At 52.5% G+C, this 18,056-nt stretch overlaps 1 protein-coding gene across 4 annotated transcripts; it reads right to left on the reverse strand.

Moving 5' to 3' along the window:
• Positions 1-1,144: 1,144 nt before the first annotated feature.
• On the reverse strand, positions 1,145-17,763 carry ACP6 (acid phosphatase 6, lysophosphatidic). Of its 4 annotated transcripts, none has more exons than XM_055140421.1 (10): positions 17,295-17,763; positions 11,896-12,033; positions 11,658-11,788; positions 11,215-11,291; positions 8,277-8,364; positions 7,453-7,585; positions 6,195-6,295; positions 4,340-4,435; positions 1,819-1,956; positions 1,145-1,358 (listed from the first exon to the last, which is right to left on the reverse strand). In XM_055140421.1, exons 1-10 carry the CDS (start codon positions 17,490-17,492, stop codon positions 1,280-1,282), a joined length of 1,179 nt encoding a protein of 392 aa, XP_054996396.1. In that variant the 5' UTR covers positions 17,493-17,763; the 3' UTR covers positions 1,145-1,279. The 4 variants fall into 4 exon arrangements, with proteins under 4 accessions (XP_054996396.1, XP_054996394.1, XP_054996395.1 ...); XM_055140419.1 differs by having other exon boundaries at positions 1,791-1,956; XM_055140418.1 differs by lacking the exon at positions 1,145-1,358 and having other exon boundaries at positions 1,368-1,956.
• Between the last annotated feature and the right edge of the window lie 293 nt (positions 17,764-18,056).

Below are 18,056 nucleotides of genomic sequence, written 5' to 3' on the forward strand. Positions count from 1 at the left end.
TTTTATCATTGGAGCTGCAAATCACATGATTTTATCTTTCTTTACAGCCAAGTAGTATTCCATTGTGTTTATATACCAATTTCCTTATCCATTCAGTTATTCTTAGACACTTGTGTTGTTTCCAGATTTAGATTTTTGGGGTCTTGTGTGTGTGTGTGTGTGTGTGTGTGTGTGTGTGTGTGTGTGTGTGTGTGTGCGTGTGCTACAATGGACATAGAAGTGCAAATGATTTTTCTTTCTTTAAATTTAAGTTGAAATGCCTTTTCTGGTTCAAGTTTTTGATTACATATTTAATTCCCACTCAACCTTTACACCCAGATCAGAACAGAACCTCCTGAAGAGGGCTAGGGATTCTTCATTGTGCCCAAAGCAGCCCTGATGGCACAGCATGAGCACGTGGCAGTCGGCGGACCGACCTGCCTGCCTTCCCTCTGGCCCGGGCACTGAGAGGACAAAACCTTTCCACCTATAAAATGACCACTTCTGGGACCAGAGAGGTATTGCAGCGGGTAGGGTGCTTACCTTGCACATGCCCAACCTGGGTTCCATCCCCCGTGCCCCGTATGGTCCCCTGAGCCCCGCCAGGAGTGAACCAAGCACAGAGCCAGGAGTAAGCCCCAAGCACTGCCAAGTGTGGCCTCAAACCCAAAAACAAATGAATAAAACAAATGACTGCTACCTGGCAGGAGCTCACCATGGTTTTAAATTTTTTAATTTAAAGAATTATGATTTACAAAGTTATTGATAGTTGAGTCTTCCAACAGTGTTCTCTTATTCCACCCTCACCCAAGCCCCCAGCCCACCCTTCATCTGTAGCTTGACAGGCACATTACAAAGTGTCAGCGGTTACTGCATAGGTCTCATGTTCTCAGTTCTGCTGAATCTTTTCTTTTGGGTAGACAGTTATACCGCTCACTCATATCACCGGGATAACTGAAGCCCTGATGCCTGTTCACCCATTACTTCTTGGTTCACTTCTTGTCCCCTGGATTTCGCCCCCCCCCAACATTGAGGTCAAAGGTGATTTATGCATGCCCCCTTACTACAAAACATCCACTCACCCTGTATTCTATATATCACAGAGAAGTGAGATCACCATGTTTTTTTGTGAAACAAAGAGAGAAAAAGCAAAAAACAGACAAGGCACTGTGTAAAGGCATTTTATTTAAAAAATAAAATAAAATAAAAGCACCACCTCCCATTTGCCCAAATCATCCGTCTCCGTTTTCCTGCTCCCTTGAATATGCCTGAGAGCAGAGCAGATGGTATTTGTCCGGGTTCAGGGTGTAAGCCGACATGGCGCCCAAGAACTTGTCCAGTGGACACAGCCCACGGGGGCACCCTCTGGGCACCTGCTCCTGAGAAAGACACATGTGTCAAGGACCCACAGAGCACTGGAGCTGTGCTCCCAGCTATGCCAGGACCCCGAGACATGGCACCCCAGGTGGCACCCAGGTGCAGGGAGGGCTGGTGGGGAGGACACGGCCACCTGGCAGCTAGATCTGGGGAGTGGCAGCACAGTGCCCCGCCCCCGGGCACCCTGAGGGAGTCACAAACCGACCTCCCCTTAGGGCGCCACACTTTGCATTGTGACAGTGACACGTGGGGACAGGATCCTACCTCACAGGGTCCTGAACTGAATGGGACACCGGCTCTGTCTTAGCCCTGGGCCACAACCCAGACTCACCCGCTGACTGGGCCCCCACAGAGCTGCCTGGGGCCAGAGACCTTTGCCCAGCCCAGGGCGGGTGCCCAGCCCGACACACTGTGTCTGCTCCCCAAGACCCTACCTCCCCGAGGTAATGCAGCTGCACAAACCACTCCTTGGACTCTCGGTGCTGGTAGAGCTCCAGCGTCAGGTCGGCTGCAAACGGGGGCCACTTGTTGTCATAGATGTCCAGGGCCATCAGGAGCGGGATGAGCGTCACATCATGAGTGGCATAGAGGTACAGCTTCCTGAAAGGCAGAGCCTACCTCATTAGGGAGCAGCATGTCCCCAGAGACTGGGTGACGCCTCAGTTGAGCCGGCCCAGAAAGCTTGTTTGTAGCAGATGGTGGGGAGAACCCTCGATCTCACACCCCAACCTTCATGACCAGAAAGGTCCACCAAGGCAGCTGCCCTGGCCTTTTCCTTCCTGCCCACTAGACACCCGCTCTCTTATTCCTGTCCTGCTAAGTTTCTTTTTAATTTTGGGACGACCCCTGGTGGTGCTCAGGGTTGACTCTTGGCTCTTTACTCAGGGATCAGTCTTGGTGGGGCTTGGGGGACCCGACACAGTGCTTCCCCCTGCAGTGCTTCTCCAGCCAGGGCCCCAGTGACACACAGGGAGCAGTGGGGAGGACTCAGGCCTGGGCCCTGTGTACTGATGGCAAGAGTTCATCCTACTCTTGGCTACGATAGTTTTCTTCTGATTACGAAAGCTTGCAGGTAGGCGGAATCCTTAAGCCTCCTTGGCTCAACACATTCTCCAAATGGCTTTTATCTGTAACAAAGGTGCATTTTACATGCCTGATCCCAAGCTCCTTCTCTTGGGAAAGACTGGGTCTATTTTCCTGACCCTAAGCCAGAGATGAGTATTGGATGTTGTATGTACAGATACAAGTGCCAGGGTGCTGGAAAAGAGACGTGGGAAAGGTCCAGCAGGAAATGGATTGTCACTGCAGGTGCCATGAAGGGCAGAAGTGGGTAATGTGCAGACTTTGTATGGTTTGTGTGAAGTTTGCTCAGATCAAATGGCTGATAATATAGCAACACACCTAGAATCAAAGATCACCCTGCCCCCAGCATGGACTTATGGCCCATCTGGCACCAGAAAGCCACCTGGCTGCATTCTGTGCTTCCTCACACCGACTCCCGTCAGATAACAGAAGGCCAGACCAAACGCACTGGTCCCACTGGTCTCTGTTCCCCTTGCCAGCCCAAGACAACTCAAAAGCCCGAGAGTAAGCCCACTCAGCACCCACTCTCTCATTCCTGCCCTGTTAAGTTTCTTTTTTTTTGTTTTGGGCCCAGGGTCTGGCTCTACCCCAGCCTCATCGGAGGTTTGCAGAGTTCCTCCCGGGAGCTCACCCCAGTAAGCTTCTCCTATTCCATCACTTTTACTCATCTCTGTCCCTCTGCCTGCGCCAGGTGAGGTCTCTGATCTTCAGTTTGCTACAGCGAGCCTGGGTCTAATGTTCAGGAACTTCGAACCACACATCATCTTTCTCGAAAGGTGGCCACGTTCATGCTTCTCCAGGATTAGGGCGTGTACATTAGGGGTTCTTGAAGAAATGCTGATTCTGAGAGAGTAGGTCAAGTTGCAGCCCAGAAACCCAACAAGCTCTTGGTGCACAGACCACATCTGGTATCAGCTAGGAGACATGACATTCCAAGTCTGGGATCCCCAACACAAGGCCCCAGGAGGAATGAGAGACAATGGAGGCTCCTAGTCAATTCCAACATTGCCGGGGGGATGCAGGGAGAGGCAAACCTGACAATTCTCAGGCTTACTCCTGGCTCAACACTCAGGAATTCCTCCTGGCAGTGCTTGGAGGATCATTGGGATGCCAGGGATCAAACCCAGTTCTGCCGTATACAAGGCAAGTGCCCTCCTTGCTGTACTATCACTCTGGTTTCCATTCCAACATTTTTTTTTTCCATTCCAACATTTTATTCTTTATTTCGGGACCACTCGCAGTGATGGTTGGGGATTGTTCCCAACAGCTCTTAGGGGGCCATACAGTGCCAGGGAATCAACCACATGCAAAGCCTGTGCCCCAGCCCTTGAAACCATCACTCGAACCCCAATTCCAACCTGTAAAAATGCTCAATGGACACTGCAGTCTGCTGGGAGCTACATGGAGGCATCCAAACTAAAGAGCTGAGCAGCTATGCATGGGACTATTCCTGACCAAATAAGTGTGACAGAATGAGTCTGCCTGGAGTTGTTGGTGTGTGTGGGGGAGGGGGGAGGTTGGGCAGATGCAATAGTACAGTGCGAGGGTGCTTGCCCTGCACACTGCCCACCTAGAGTCAATCCTGGCATCCCGTATGGTCCCCCAAGTACTGCCAAGAGTGATCCCTGGGTACAGAGCCAGGAGTTAGTCCCAAGCACAGCCAAGTGTGACCCAAAACCCAAAAATACAAAAGAAGAAAAAGAAAAAAGGAATGAGTCCATCTGACATATTGAACTAGCTGGTGGAGGAAGGAAAAATTAACTCAGGATTCTTTTGCTGAGAAAATAAATATTTGACACTGGGTTGGGTGGAAGCGACCAGAAGAAAGATAAAATGTTGGGAGTATCTTTGAAACTCATGGCCTCAGACCCTCCCTGTGGCCAACCACTGTCCCAGGTACCTGGTGTCGTCAGGTTGGGTGGCAGGATTGGTGCCCTTCAGCAGGTGGCTCTGGAGGAGGTGCAGGAACGGCCCCACAGCCATCTGAAGACCTTTCCTGGGCAAGGAGAGAACAAGGAGGTCCTAGGTGGTATTTGGCACCCACAGGATTTCACTGGTCCAACCAGGCAGGGCTGAGAAAGGACATATGGTATGCAGAGGCACCAGAGCAGGAAACACGGGCACAGCCTTGAATCTGTGGGTGCCCCATACAGAGACTTGTGGGCAGAGGCCCAGGCCAGGTACCTGGCACAAACACGTCAGCACCGGGAGGGCTGAGGCGCAGGCAGCAGCGGCTGTGGGGAGCAAGAGGGTGTCTGAGTTACAGCCTCCCTCCAAGGGCTGACCCAAAGCAAAGCCATCCTACACAAGGCGTCTGCGGTCAGGGCTCATCTCAGGAATTGGGCCTGGGAGGGTGGCTCAGCGCCAGCTGATGGCACTGTCACTGGGTGTCACCACTGCCCCTTGCTGGCTTGTGTGATGAAGATCACGCAGTGGCTGGAGTGGCCTGCCTGGCCTCCCTGACAGCAAACAAGGACAATGAGGGCCAGCACGGGGCAAGAAGAAATGGTTTGGCACCTTTCACTTTTTCTCAGAGGAACTCTCTCTCTCGTCGGACTCCCAATCCCAGACAGCATCTCAGGCCAGTCCTCAGCCAAGGGCACTGGGGGAAAGGGCCACCTTCAGAGACGACCTTGGGACAGTGGGCGAGGACTCCGGACCAACACAGCCTACAAGACACTTCCCAGAAGCGGGCGTGCAGGCAAGGCAAGCGGATAGCAGTATAAGCTGCAAACATCTGTCCTTGAAGGGGCAGTTTCATGCAACTAGGGATGATGGGAAAGAAATGGAAAATAGAGCAGGTCTGGTGTTGAAGGCCTAACAGCAGGATAAAGCCAACTATGGCCAAGGGCCAAATCCAACTGTCTGCTGGTTTTGTAAATAAAGTTTTATTGGAATACAGCCAAGCCCCTTTGTTCACAAGTCCTCTGTGGCCATGTCCAAGCTACAAGGAATGGAGAAGCCGCAACAAAGGCTGCATGGGCTACAAACCCTCAAGCACTCACTGTGTGTGTGTTTGTGTGTGTGTGTGTGTGTGTGTGTGTGTGTGTGTGTGTGGTGGTGGTGGTGGTGGTGCAGTGAGACAGCGCAGTGCATAACTGCGGGTGAAGAAGGCCTTTAGGAACAGATGAGGCAGAGTGGCAGGTCACAGGAGGGAGTGGGAGCCCGCTGAGCACTGTGGCTGGAGCCTTCGGGCTGTCTGAGGGGCCAACACCTGCAGGCGCAGGACTCTGCGGGTGGGGAGGCAGGGGAAAGCCACCAGAGGCTGAAACAATGGTGTGAAAACTCCTTCTCTGTGTATCTTCCCCCTCCACAACGTGACTTCATCCAGGTGCAATCTGAGTGCTCTAAAGGTGCCTTTTAAATTTTGCTGAGAGGAAAATGCTCCATTCTAGCTGTCAGGAAAGAGGCTTCGAAGCGCAGAGCCCTGCTGGGGAGGGCCAAGGGATGCCAAGAAAGCAAGACAGACCCGCACAGGCTGCCCCACACCCACGCACGCCAGCACACAGCACCCTGTCTCAGTGCCGTCCCCCAGGAAGCCAGGGTATGGGCCTGTCAGGAATAATGACACCTGCCCACAGTGACAACCTGGGAACGTGTCATGTGATGAGCAGCATGCAGGACAGGGCTGTCCCCAAACAGCCTCTGGACCCACAGGCATGAGCCCACGATGCAGAGGCCAGAGCGTCAGGCATCACCTGTCCAAGTTCAGAAAAGGGGGTGACAGACTCCACACAGCAGCTCAAGCCTCTCACCTGTCCTCGCTGTGCAGGATGTACAAAGCGGTGTCCACAGCTCTCTGCTCGATCAACCGCGCAAACCCTCTGAGCACAGAGCTGCTCGAGAAGTTGTGCGCCTGGAAGGACCACAGGGAAGGGTGAGAGAAATGCTCCTCGGACCCTGCGCTGGGCAGTGGTGAAGGACTCAGTGTGTCAACTCTGAGCAAAGCCCCACAACACCTTTCCGGAGCTCTTCCTGGGGCTCTTGAGAACCAGCAGCAACACTGACCATCCCCTCCCCCCACACACCTCATCTATACTCTGCTTAACCAAATGTTTGATGATTGTACGTTTTTGTTTGGGGGCCAGGTGATCAGGCCTTACTCCTGGCTCTGTGCTTAGGGGTCATTCCAGATGGGCTCAGGGAACCATATGGGATTCCAGGGACTGGACCCCAGTCAGCAACATGCAAGGCAAGTGCCCTACTTACACTACTATCTCTCCAGGCCCCTGTTTGTGCATGTTTAAAGCTACAAATAAAAAAACAAAAGGCAATGTGAGGAACTCATACACTTCTGCTTACTCATCTTCCCCAGAAGCACTTCTCAGAATCATGCCAGGTGAAGACTTTGTATAAAAACTCCCTTCTGATGCCCTAGATATTTATCTGCACATTTCGGTTTGGGGACCACACCCAGCAGTGCTAGGGGGGCACTCTGGTTCATGTTCAGGGGCTGAACCCATCCCAGAGCCATCTTCCACATCAGCCCCTAAGCTTGCCCACAAGGTGCTCTGGGCTTTCACAGAAGGGACAGTTTGATGGTCTTTAGGTGTCCAAGCTGGGAATCCAAGAAGCATTTCCTTGTGCATGATCATGAGTATTTGTTAGATAGAGAAAATAATGCTCAGATTAAGTTTAGGAAAAAACAAAAGGAGGAATCAATAACTCTCTTCCTTGTAGGGTGCTCAGATGCTTTATCTGTTGATGTGGACAGAGACTGCAAACATGACACAGACAGATCCCAAAGTGTCCCGATGCCCATCCCTCTTTCCCCGCCCCCACCCAACCACAGAACCGGGGGTGGGCATGCTGGAGACATGCTTCACACACTGTGGCTGCCCGTGAGATGCCACTCTCCTGGCTGGGGGTTTCCTTCTCGATCCTCCTCCTCCTTGCACTCTCTCGGCAAGTGTGACCACAGATACCTCCAACCTTCTCTCCGTGGGGCCCTCCGGGGCCCTGCCCTGCCCAGCCTCCTGCATCCCTGCCCCAGGCCCAGGAGGCGCCACCCACCTGCTCGGCAGCCACATTGTCCAGGAGGCTGAGAAAGTCCACGGTGTCACTCTGGGTGATGCCCAAACTGTTCTTCACCTTCTTCAAGTCCTCCAGGAGCCCTGGCAGCAGAGAGGCACTCCTCTTCCGGCTTCTGCCCAGAGGAACAAGGACTCATGTCTCTAGAGATCGCCAGTACAAAAGCCCCATCCTGGTCATTCCTCAACTGTGGGCTGGGCTTAGCGGGGATTAGCCCCACTTTCCAGACAAGGACATGAGATCCTACAAGGCCAGGTGACTTGTAAATCCAGCCAGTACAGGGCCTAGAATAAAACTATCCCCCCCGCCCCTCCCTGATTTCACTCTAGCATTTTCTTCTCTGACCCCTGAAAACGGCGGTAGGATGGCCAAGCTCTGCTGAAAACAGAGTGGTCTTTCTGTGGAAAGGTCTCAGCCAGCCAGAAATGCCCAGCACGGGAAGTGCCACAACCTGGAGCACCCTACCCACAGGGCAGCTGGTGGGCAGGGCTGTCTGCTAGCACAGCCACCCCTGGGACTTGAGGACTAGCCTTATCCCCCTTCACTGCACCTGCCAAGTCATCACCTGCCCAGGACTGGCAGACAATACTTTGGAGATGGCACAGTGGTACCCGTGGCTGCCTTAGCCTCCCTGGCCCTCCCCGGGTCTCCTGGCCCTTTGCTGTGGACAAAAGCTGTTCCGCTCCCTGGGGACAGGCACAGAGCAGGAGCTCTCGGTCCCAAGGCTGCAGCACAGTAAGCACAGTGGGCCTGGAGCGTTGGGTGAGCCGAGAGGAAGGGCTGTCTGTTCCGCACGGCCGGGTCACCTGGTTCTTTCCCGTAGGCTCTGGCAGTTTTCGTAATTGGGGTATAGGACCTCAGAGCTGGTGTCATCGGTGTGGATGATGGCGGGCCCTGGAAGGAGGCAGCAAGCACAGGCCAGAGAAGGCCTCAGTGGTTCATCCCCTCTGCTCTACCCCGCCTCCTGGCTGCTTACTGGGAGCTGCTGAGACGCACACGACTGACGCCAGCCTGGAGGACGATGCATCAAACACCTGGGGCCACTACAGGAGCCCTGGGGTGGTGAGGCAGCCTGGCTTGGGGGACACGAAACACTTCCCCAGACTAGTCCCTGCGTTCTGCCTCTGGATCCTCCCAGCATGGGTCATTCTGGCCGAGCAGGGGTGTCCGGGTTTGCTGGAACCAGGCGATGCTCTGGCTTCCCAAACATGACAGCGACTCACACTAGGTGAGTCCCTCGGTCCCACAGGCATGAGTCTGTTCAGACCCCACCACCTCCCCCAAAGGTAAGTCTGGCTACAAGAGAAAGCTCTGGAGACCATGGGGAAGATGCTGACAATCATCTCTCACAGCTGCACGGTCGCTCCCTCTGGTCGAGCACTTAGAAGCACCATGTGTTCAGACCTATAGCACCCCCACAGGCACCCAGGTCAGAAGACAGGGCCAGGGTCAGCGTCCCCCTCCACAGCACACCCCAAACCTTCTGTGCTGTCACGAGAAACAGCCCTCCCTGGCGTGGCCCTCTGCAATCCACCAAGTCAGTCGGTTTGACTTGTGACTCAGAATTCCGTGGAGCCCTGGCCATCGATACCATGGACATCACTGGGCTGGACACGAAGAGGAAAGCAGAGCTGCGCATTCAGTTTTGATTCCACAGCTCAGCCATACAATAGCCTGTGGCAGCCATGGTCTTTGGAGGGTCACTTTGAAGGGGTAGGAGAGACACTGATTTCCAACTGTCTCCAAAACAGCAACACCTCCCTCCTGCTGTCAGGGATGGTGGCTTTGCAGCGTGGCTCCAGAGCAGAGGCCACTCACATGCCCCATTGCCCTTCTTTTCCATATCCCTGCTCAAAAAAAATCATGGGGTTCTGCAGGACCCACTGCAAAAAAGAAGAGACAGAGTGACCAGTGAGCTCTCCACTCTTCGTGTCCTCTGCATGGATGCAGCAGGGCAGAAGGGGAAGCAGACACTGAAACTGAATGGCAGCGTTTGAGCCAGCTCCAATGTTTACCAGGTCTGTGTCCCTAGAAAGCCACCTTAGTGCCTTAGTCCTCTCAGTTGTAATATGGGACGACGCTACATTTTATAGGAATCATGGAGGCTCGCATGTGCAGACCTCAGAGAATAATGTTCCATGCATAAAGGTCCTTTGAATGTCAGAATAATAATGGTGATTTAAACCTTGAATATGGCACAAGGTTATTATTCCAGTCTGTGCCTGACACTGCTATCTGGATAGTGGACCTTGAAAACGCACCCTGAGCTGGCATTCAGACATCTACTGAATGACTGGCTGGTACAAACCAAATGGCTGGTACAGACCAAATCCCCCTTCACCACTGCCTGAAGCCCTGCAGCTAACATAGCACTTTGTTACACCTCTACCATAACAATAGTACCTCCTGGGGTCCTTTGGTCTATTCAGCCCAGGCGCTGGGCAAAAGGAGGCAGCAGTTCTGACTAAGTGACATTTGAGTCTCAGGACACCTGGCTGCTGCTTCCATGACACTTCTCAAAGCATAATGCTCAAGACAGGCTGTCTGCTGTTGCTTCCTCCCTGCTGGAAACCTGGGGTGGCCTCAGCTCTGACCTCCCAGCAAGAATCAGCTTTCCTACTTCCGCCATGGCCCTGGGAGTTCAGAGACAAGAACAACTGCTCGAGGGCATCAGGCGAGGGGCTCTCGGAAGTCAGGCACTGAGATGATTCTCAAGCCTGGGGATCCCCCCAGAACCACGGGCAGCTCAGCTGCTCAGCTGTTTGCTCTCTGTGACTCGGGCACACGCCCTTGCTGGCCAGCAGTTCAGTCGCGGCTGGCATCAGTACTCATCACAGCTGGGGACGAGGCCAGTCTCCTCTGGTAGCTACTCTTTCATGAATTTTTCAAAAGCCTGACAAAAAGTTTGAAAAAAAAACAAAAACCCAACAAAATCTAAAACACCCATTTGAAATACTGCTTAAAAAGCCAAATAAAATAATCAGGGTCTTTGTCTTGTTGGCACCATGGAACAGTGGGGAGGTCAGGATGATCTGAGACTCAAATATTACATGTACAATTCAAAGTGAAGGCAAATGTCGAAAGGCAATTTGCGCTGAGATCCATGAAGGAAATCAGCAAGTGCAGTCTCTGGGGGTGAAGAGGTTGGGGAGCAGGACATGGGATTATCCCCACTGAGAGGCGGCCGGCAGCCTCTAGGGGTCTCTGGGGGTCTCTGGAGGGCATCAACAGCAGCAGCTCAGATCGGCCACTCCCGGCTCCTTCCTTTCAAAGTGTCTTATCCAGGCTAAAAACCCTGGGGTTGCTGACAAGTGCCCACGAAGGCTGCCCAGAAACTGAGCAACATGAGACCCAGGAGCTAGCAGAGCAGGGGAAGATGGCAGAGGCGGGCAAAAGGGGGCTGGGGGAGGGCAGACGGGAAGGCAGGGAGGAGGCCCTGGGAGCAGCTGCCTGGTAGAAGTGACACACGCAGGGAACAGACCCAGAAAGTGAGAAGGAAAAGCATCGTGGTAGTGACACAGGGGCTGGTTGTTAGACTCCAAAGTTGCTTTGTCTGGTGGTGGTACAGGGGTGGGGGGTGGAGGGAGATTGGGGGGAAAGCAATTGTCTCCCATGCTCTGGGACTATTCCCAAAAGTTCTGGGGGTGAGCAGGGCTGGTCTGTGGGGTGTCCAGGGGATCAACCCTGGGACCCCTCTAGGCCTGGGCTGCCCTCCAACTCTCTGCCTCTCCCTGGCCCACAAACCTTTCTGGTGCTGAAAAAGCCCAGCCAGCAAACACCGGGTAGACTCCAGGTTCCGGTATATGTTCGTGGAACGAATGCTAGGAAGGAAAGAGAAAGAAGGTGTTCAAGGGGGCTTGAAAAACAGTTGAAGAATCACACAACTGGAGGCCATGATGCAAGACTAGGGGCCAACTGTGGGGGTAGCATCGGAAGGAATGAGGCCCGAGGAGCCCTGGTCAGAAATAAGGAAGAAAGGTCATCCTGGTGAAGGGTGGGGGCCGGGGAGCTGGCACTGCTGTGGTCAAGGGTGCTGTGGTCCAGGGAGCACCCATGCACAGGACCCCTCCCGCAGGCAACTGCCCCAAGCTTTCTGGATGAGCCAGGAGTGGGCACCTCCAGGTGACTGTATGGCAGAGAGCTGTCAAGTTTTAATGACTACGAGGACTAAAGTTTTAATAACTCACAAGACCTCCAGTGGGTTGAAGGCCGGCGAGAGGAAGGGGGTCTCCTCCACATACTTCTTCCGCAACCTCTTCCCCAGTGCAAACATTTGCTGCATGCCCACTTGGGTCAGCTGGCCAGCACACATGCCCCCCTGTGGTGAGCGACGAGGAGAGTAGAGCCAACTCTCAGCAGAGAAAACCACCAGAGCTGGGGAGGGGGCTGGGGGAAGGCACACCAGGCCAGGGGAGCACCACTCACCTTCAGGATGGTCTTATTGTACTCGCAGTCATAAGGCGAGGGTGGCTTGGGCCCACCGGCTAGGTTGGTAACTGTGTAATCGAACTGAGTCTGGGGAGGGACCTCTAGTAGCTGGGGCTTCCAATCCACCTGTTGTGACTAAACACACACATATACACTTTTTTTAAAAAAAGGTTCTTAAAGAGGGGTTGTAGTGCCACCAGCAGGTCAACCTGTACCCGCAGGGCAAGTGCATCAGCAACCTAATGGTGCCTTCAGGGTTTCTGATGCCCCCAAATTGCTGATATGCCTGTGGTTGGACCCCAACAACTCAGGATTGAGTTTCCTGAGAAATTAAACAACCAAAAGTTAGGTATGTGGGAGCCATGCCCACAAGCCACCTCCAGCTCAGCTATTCAAGCTCATTTATTGGCCTTGCTCCAGAGACCCACACATAAATCCTGAAAGAGATCAAAAGCTACAGTTAATCTCAGACCCAAGCAAGGCTGAACAGACTGGAGTAAATTGGAGGGGGCAGGAGTGGATCAGCCTGGTGCCCATCCAAGCAGAAACCTGGGCAGCCACTTGCTTCCACAATCCAAAGTTGCTGCCTTGCCTTCCATCCGTCTTGGGATGGAACTCACTGAGATATAATATGCTGAAAATTTGAGAATGCGGGTTTTGTGACTGAAATCTCCAGGCTTCCTCAGGGTTGGGATGGGCAACCCTCCTGCCCTATACTTCCTAAAGCCTTGACAGTCTTGTCCACAACCCAAAGCTGCCACCCGGTTAAAAAAGCTACTGCAGTCTTACCTTTCCGATAAAAATACTGAACGCCCTGCACAAACACGATGATCTCTTGTACCTATACTGCAAACCATAATGCATAAAAGCAGAGAGAGAGAAAGAAAAGTGCCTGCCATAGAGGCAGGCTGTGTGTGTGTGGGGGGGGGGGGTTTGGTTGGGGGATGGTGGGAGGGAAATGGGAGACCAGTGATGGTGGGAAATGTACACTGGTGAAGGGATGGGTATTGGATTACTGTATGACTGAAACCCAGTCATGAACAGCTTTGTAATGTCTATCATACAGATATTCAGTAGAAAATAAATAAATGAAACTTTTCACCACCCCTCTCCACACACACACAAAAGATTCTTAAAGGCCAGAGGGATAGGACAGTACAGTGAGTGGGGAGTTTGTCTTACATGGCAGTCAACTTGGGTTTAATCTCTAGCATTCCAAACTGTTCCCCTGAGTCCACCAGCAGTGAACCCTGGATGCAGAGCCAGGAGTAAGCCCTGAGCACTGCCAGGTATGCCCTTTTCCCCACCTTCCCCACAAAAACAAAACAAAACAAATCCAGCAGCATTTGGATTGTGATGGCAGGACCATAAGCCCTATTACTAGAACACCATCTTCATACTGGCTGTTGCTGCCATGCTAGTACTGGCTGTTACTACTATGCAAGTAGTGGTTATTACAGCTATACTAGTACTGGCTGTTAATACTATGCTATTACTGGTTATTACTATGCTAGTACCAGCTGTCATTACTATGCCAGAACTGGCTGTTAAGTGGTTGCTCTGCCACCAAGTCCTTGATTGCTGACACCAAGAGAGGGAAGTAGCCAAAATGCCAGACACACAGACACTTGGTGAATGAATGAATGAATGAATGAATGAATAAATAAATACACAATAACTCAGTGGCCCACTGCTGTAAGAATTTGTAAGCAATCCACCTCTAGTTTGTAATGCCCCCATTTAAGAGCTCTCTCAATGGCTCCTAAGACACAGCTCTCTCCTCCACTCATCCAATTTCAACAAACCTGCACTTAAGGTGGGAATGATAGGTCAGCAGATAAGATGCTTGCTTTGTACATGGCTAACCTGGATTCGGTTCCCGGCATCCTATATGGTCCCCCAAGCACCTCCAGGAATGATTCCTGTATGCAGAGCCAGGGGTAAGACATGAACACCACCAGGTTTGGCCCCCAAACAAAACAAAATAAAAACCTACACTTTACCCTTTTATTTTACGTTTAAAGAATATATCCACCTAGTGCAATATCAAATATAATAGTAATACCAAATAGCTATGAAACACCAGGCACCACTTTTTCAAAGCTAAAACTTTACTGAAGTAACTTAGCTTTACAACATCATACACAGCTGCAGTTACTCTTACTCCAGTGGGAGCTGAGAGTTCCAGTCACTTGGCCTCCTCTTGGCCCCAGATTCCACAGGTCTTGAAAGCCAACAGCCCAGCTCACAACTGGAATGGGAAGCTTAGATGCAGAAAAGCCTATTTCCATATGACTGCAGCCCTCTGGATAGAACCTAAAGCCTCATAGAAGACAGGAGGCATGGAAGGGATAAATGCAGGAAGGCTGGAACTATAATGTAGTCGAAAGCCAAGTGGGGGAAGGGTGTTTCGGGCTGAATGAGGGCTAGAGACTAAGCACAGTGGCCACTCAACACCTTTATTGCAAACCACAACAGCTAATTAGAGAGAGAGAACAGAAGGGAATGCCCTGCCACAGTGGCAGGGTGGGGTGGGTGGAGATGGGATTGGGGAGGGTGGGAGGGATGCTGGGTTTACTGGTGGTGGAGAATGGGCACTGGTGAAGGGATGGGTTCCCGAACTTTGTATGAGGGAAGCATAAGCACAAAAGTGTATAAATCTGTAACTGTACCCTCACGGTGATTCACTAATTAAAAATAAATAAATTAAAAAAAATACAGGAAGGCTGGGTCAGACTCGGAAGCTTTTGTTTAGGGTTGGTGTTGGTAAAGAGAAAAAGAAGAAGAAAGGAGCAGATCGCTTGGACTCCAGTCTGAGTAACAAGGATAATGGAGATGCCCCAAGACTAAACCAATGACCAAGACGGAGGAACATCTGGAAGCTGAGTGCAGTCTGGGACATTTGAGATTTGATGTTTCCTTTGCAACCCCAACACCTCACCATCTTTCCATAATTGAAATCTGCGTGAATTTGACCTACCACACTGTGCCCCGGTCTACAGCCACGAGTGAATTATCCACCTAGCTCTATACACAGTCTAGCATATTCACCCCAAAACGGATCTTTGGTATTTGCAGGGAGATGATTTCCACAAATCCAGGTCATGTCACACATGGTGATGTCTTGTCAGGCTTTCAGAAAAAATAACACCCAGGTCAGTCACACACACAGTGTTCATGTCCACGCCCTCCTACCCATGCACACACGTACGTGCATGCATGCGCACCCCCCCCATTACTGTTCTTCAGCTTCTGAGTCAGGGACCTAACTTTATCATTTCACTACTTTCTAATATTCTGTCTTCAAGAACTAACTTAAGGTGGTGACATCAAGACCCGAAATACATAGGGTGTAAGGCGGCCACTTCCAAGTAAGTAAAAATAACAATAATAAGAAGAAGACAAAAACAAATGAGTACAGGGACAAACAAATGGATGCTGCAATGTGACTCACCAATGCAAGCACCGTACCTATGGTAGGTGGGCCACAAAACTGGCACTGAGCCGGCAAGCTTCCAGGCAAAAGGAGGAACTTGATCAGCGAGAGCAGCCTGGAGAGGAAAGCACGCCAAGTGCTCAGGAGAAGCACACCATTTCTAATGCGAAGAGACAAATTCCTCCCCAGGGCCCCCATAAAGAGGACAGAGAATAGAAGGAACAGCTTCACAGGAGCCACAGCAGTGATTTCTGTGGGGTTGTTTCCCATCGTTTCCTCAACACGGAATCAGGGCATAATGCCAGAGCACACTTCTGTGAAGGTAGGACTGAACTGGGAAACAGACTCAATATTCCAAGTAAAACAAATAGAAATCTACATGAAAGGAAGCAGAGACCTCCCAGGTCTATAGCTGAGAGGAAAGCCATGGCTTTTGTTCTTGGTTTTTCTTTTCTTTGGTTGTTGGGCTATACTGGGCAGTACTCAGGGCTTACTCCTGGCTCTGTGCTCAGGATCACTCCTGGGAACCCTGTGGGGTGCCAGGGATCAAACGCCAGTCAGGAATGTACAAAGAAAGAACCCTACCCACTGTACTATCTCTCTAGTCTGAAAGCCAGGGTTGAAACTGTGTTTACACAGTGGCACCCTTGGGAATTTGTTTTTTTAAGTTACCAAAACCTGAGTGAATGACATTCAAATCTCTTGGGGGTAAAAGCTCTATTTTTTTTTTGTCTGCTTTTGAGCCGTACCTGGTGTTGTTCAGGACTTAATCCTGGCTCTCTGCTCAGGGATCTTACGAGGTACTGGGGATCCAAATTGGGTCTGTTGTGTGCAAGACAAGTGTCTTGGCCTGCTGTACTATCTGTTTAGTACCAAAGCCTCAACTTTTGAAATGTTATCCAATCCAGATCACTCTGAAGCTTCACCTGGACAGCTTTTATCATGACTGCATGCTCTGGGATTAGCATTGCTGGGAGGGCCCAGGAATCAGCAATTTTAAGCTTCCCAGCTGAGTAGAGTTGTAGCGTGGTTACCAGTCCAGACGAATGAGTGCACTGAATGGTTCGCTGTCAAGGACTGCTCTGCATGCACCCAGTGGATATTAAGCAACAGAGACGTACATGCTGAGGGACTTGTCTGTTCAAGCGTAAATACCCAGATGGCTTAATCCACCATGGGGCTGGGACAGTAACTACACTCTATTTTTATAAAAATAAAGGGAGGTTGCCAGAGCAGGTTGGGCACAAGGCCCACTCAGATTCAATCCCCAGCCCCCTTGAGCCCTCCAGGAGTGAACCCTGAGCACAGAGCCCGGAGTAAGCTGTGAGCATCAGTGGGCGTGCCCCCAACCTCCCGCGAAACAAAATAAAATAAATCAGGAAAATCTGAAGGCAGGGCTTATTTTAATGTTTTGTATTTGTAAAATGTCCAACTGAATTTAGTTTTCTTTCTAGAGCATTGCTACAATACTTTTCGGAAGACAGTGTAAGTCAAGTTATTCAAGAATAAGGAAAAAGAAAACAAAACTCGATCCGGATAGAAAGGCCAGGGGTTAAGGTGCTCGCCTTGCAAGAGGGACACCCGAGTTCAATATCCAGAACCACATTAGGGGTCCCCTGAGTCCCGCTGGAAGTGGCTCCTCAGCACAGCCGGAGTAGCCTCATCCCCCCACCCCCTTATTTCCCCCCATCGCTGCCTCGGGAGTCCCCGCACCCCCTGGATCAGAACCTGCATGTCACCAAGTTCCCACGAGAGTCACAAACCCTCTGAGAACATCGATCCCCTAATGCCACATCACCCCGTGGCTCGGCTGCACCTGCGGGGCTGGAACGACGGTGGGGGTGTCCCAGCGGGCGCTCCAAGCCAGGATCAGGGGGTCTCCAAGGCGGCCCTGCGCCTGCCGCGCTCTCCCCAGCAGTCGGGGTGCGGGAAAGCTGGGGCCCGCCCGGCCGCTGCTCACCTGCTCCGTGTGCGGAAGCAGCTTGAGCGGGCTCCGCGCCCCGTGTCGGTACACGACCTGCACCATCTTCAGCTCCAGTGGGCGCCGCTCCTCGGGCTGCGACTCGGCCCGGGCCTCGCGCCGCTGCTGGAGGCCGAGCGCCAGCGAGCCCAGGATGCCCAACGGGGCCCACGCGCGCCAGCGCGACGCCCCGGCCATCGCCGAAGCCCCGAGCGCCTGGACACGGGGGCGCACCGCGCATGCAGCCCTGCGCGGCGGCCGGGACGGGATCTCCCGGCGGGCGACGCCGCGTCCTGCTCAGCAGCGCCAGGGACAGCTCCGGGTCCCGTGTTTCTGCCCGCGTGAAACTTGGTCTCCAAGCCCGGCGTCCCCCGCGCTGGAAGGGACCGTGACCAGCCCCGGATGTCTCACTGGCGAAGACTTGGGTCACGCCGGGGACTGATCAAGGTCCCCACCTCTCCACCCGCCCTGGGACTTGTCCCGAGTGTGCTAGCGCAAGGGAGGACGGGAAAGCGAGTCCCGTGGCGACTCCCGTCCGTACCTTCTGGGCCGAGAGAACTACAACTCCCACAAGGCGCCGCTCGGTGGGCACCTCCCCGGGGGGATTTGTCCAGTCCTCGCCTTTGACCCCCGCTGCTCAAGTCTGGAGGTTCCAAAGGGCCGGGAGGGGTGGCTGAGAGGATGAAGGGTGAAATTGGCAAGACTAGCAAGCTGTTAGGCTGGAAAATGCGTGGCGGGGTTAGAATTAATTGGCAGGGAGGA

The sequence above is a fragment of the Sorex araneus genome, chromosome 5, assembly GCF_027595985.1.
Source record: "Sorex araneus isolate mSorAra2 chromosome 5, mSorAra2.pri, whole genome shotgun sequence".
Taxonomy (NCBI): domain Eukaryota; kingdom Metazoa; phylum Chordata; class Mammalia; order Eulipotyphla; family Soricidae; genus Sorex; species Sorex araneus.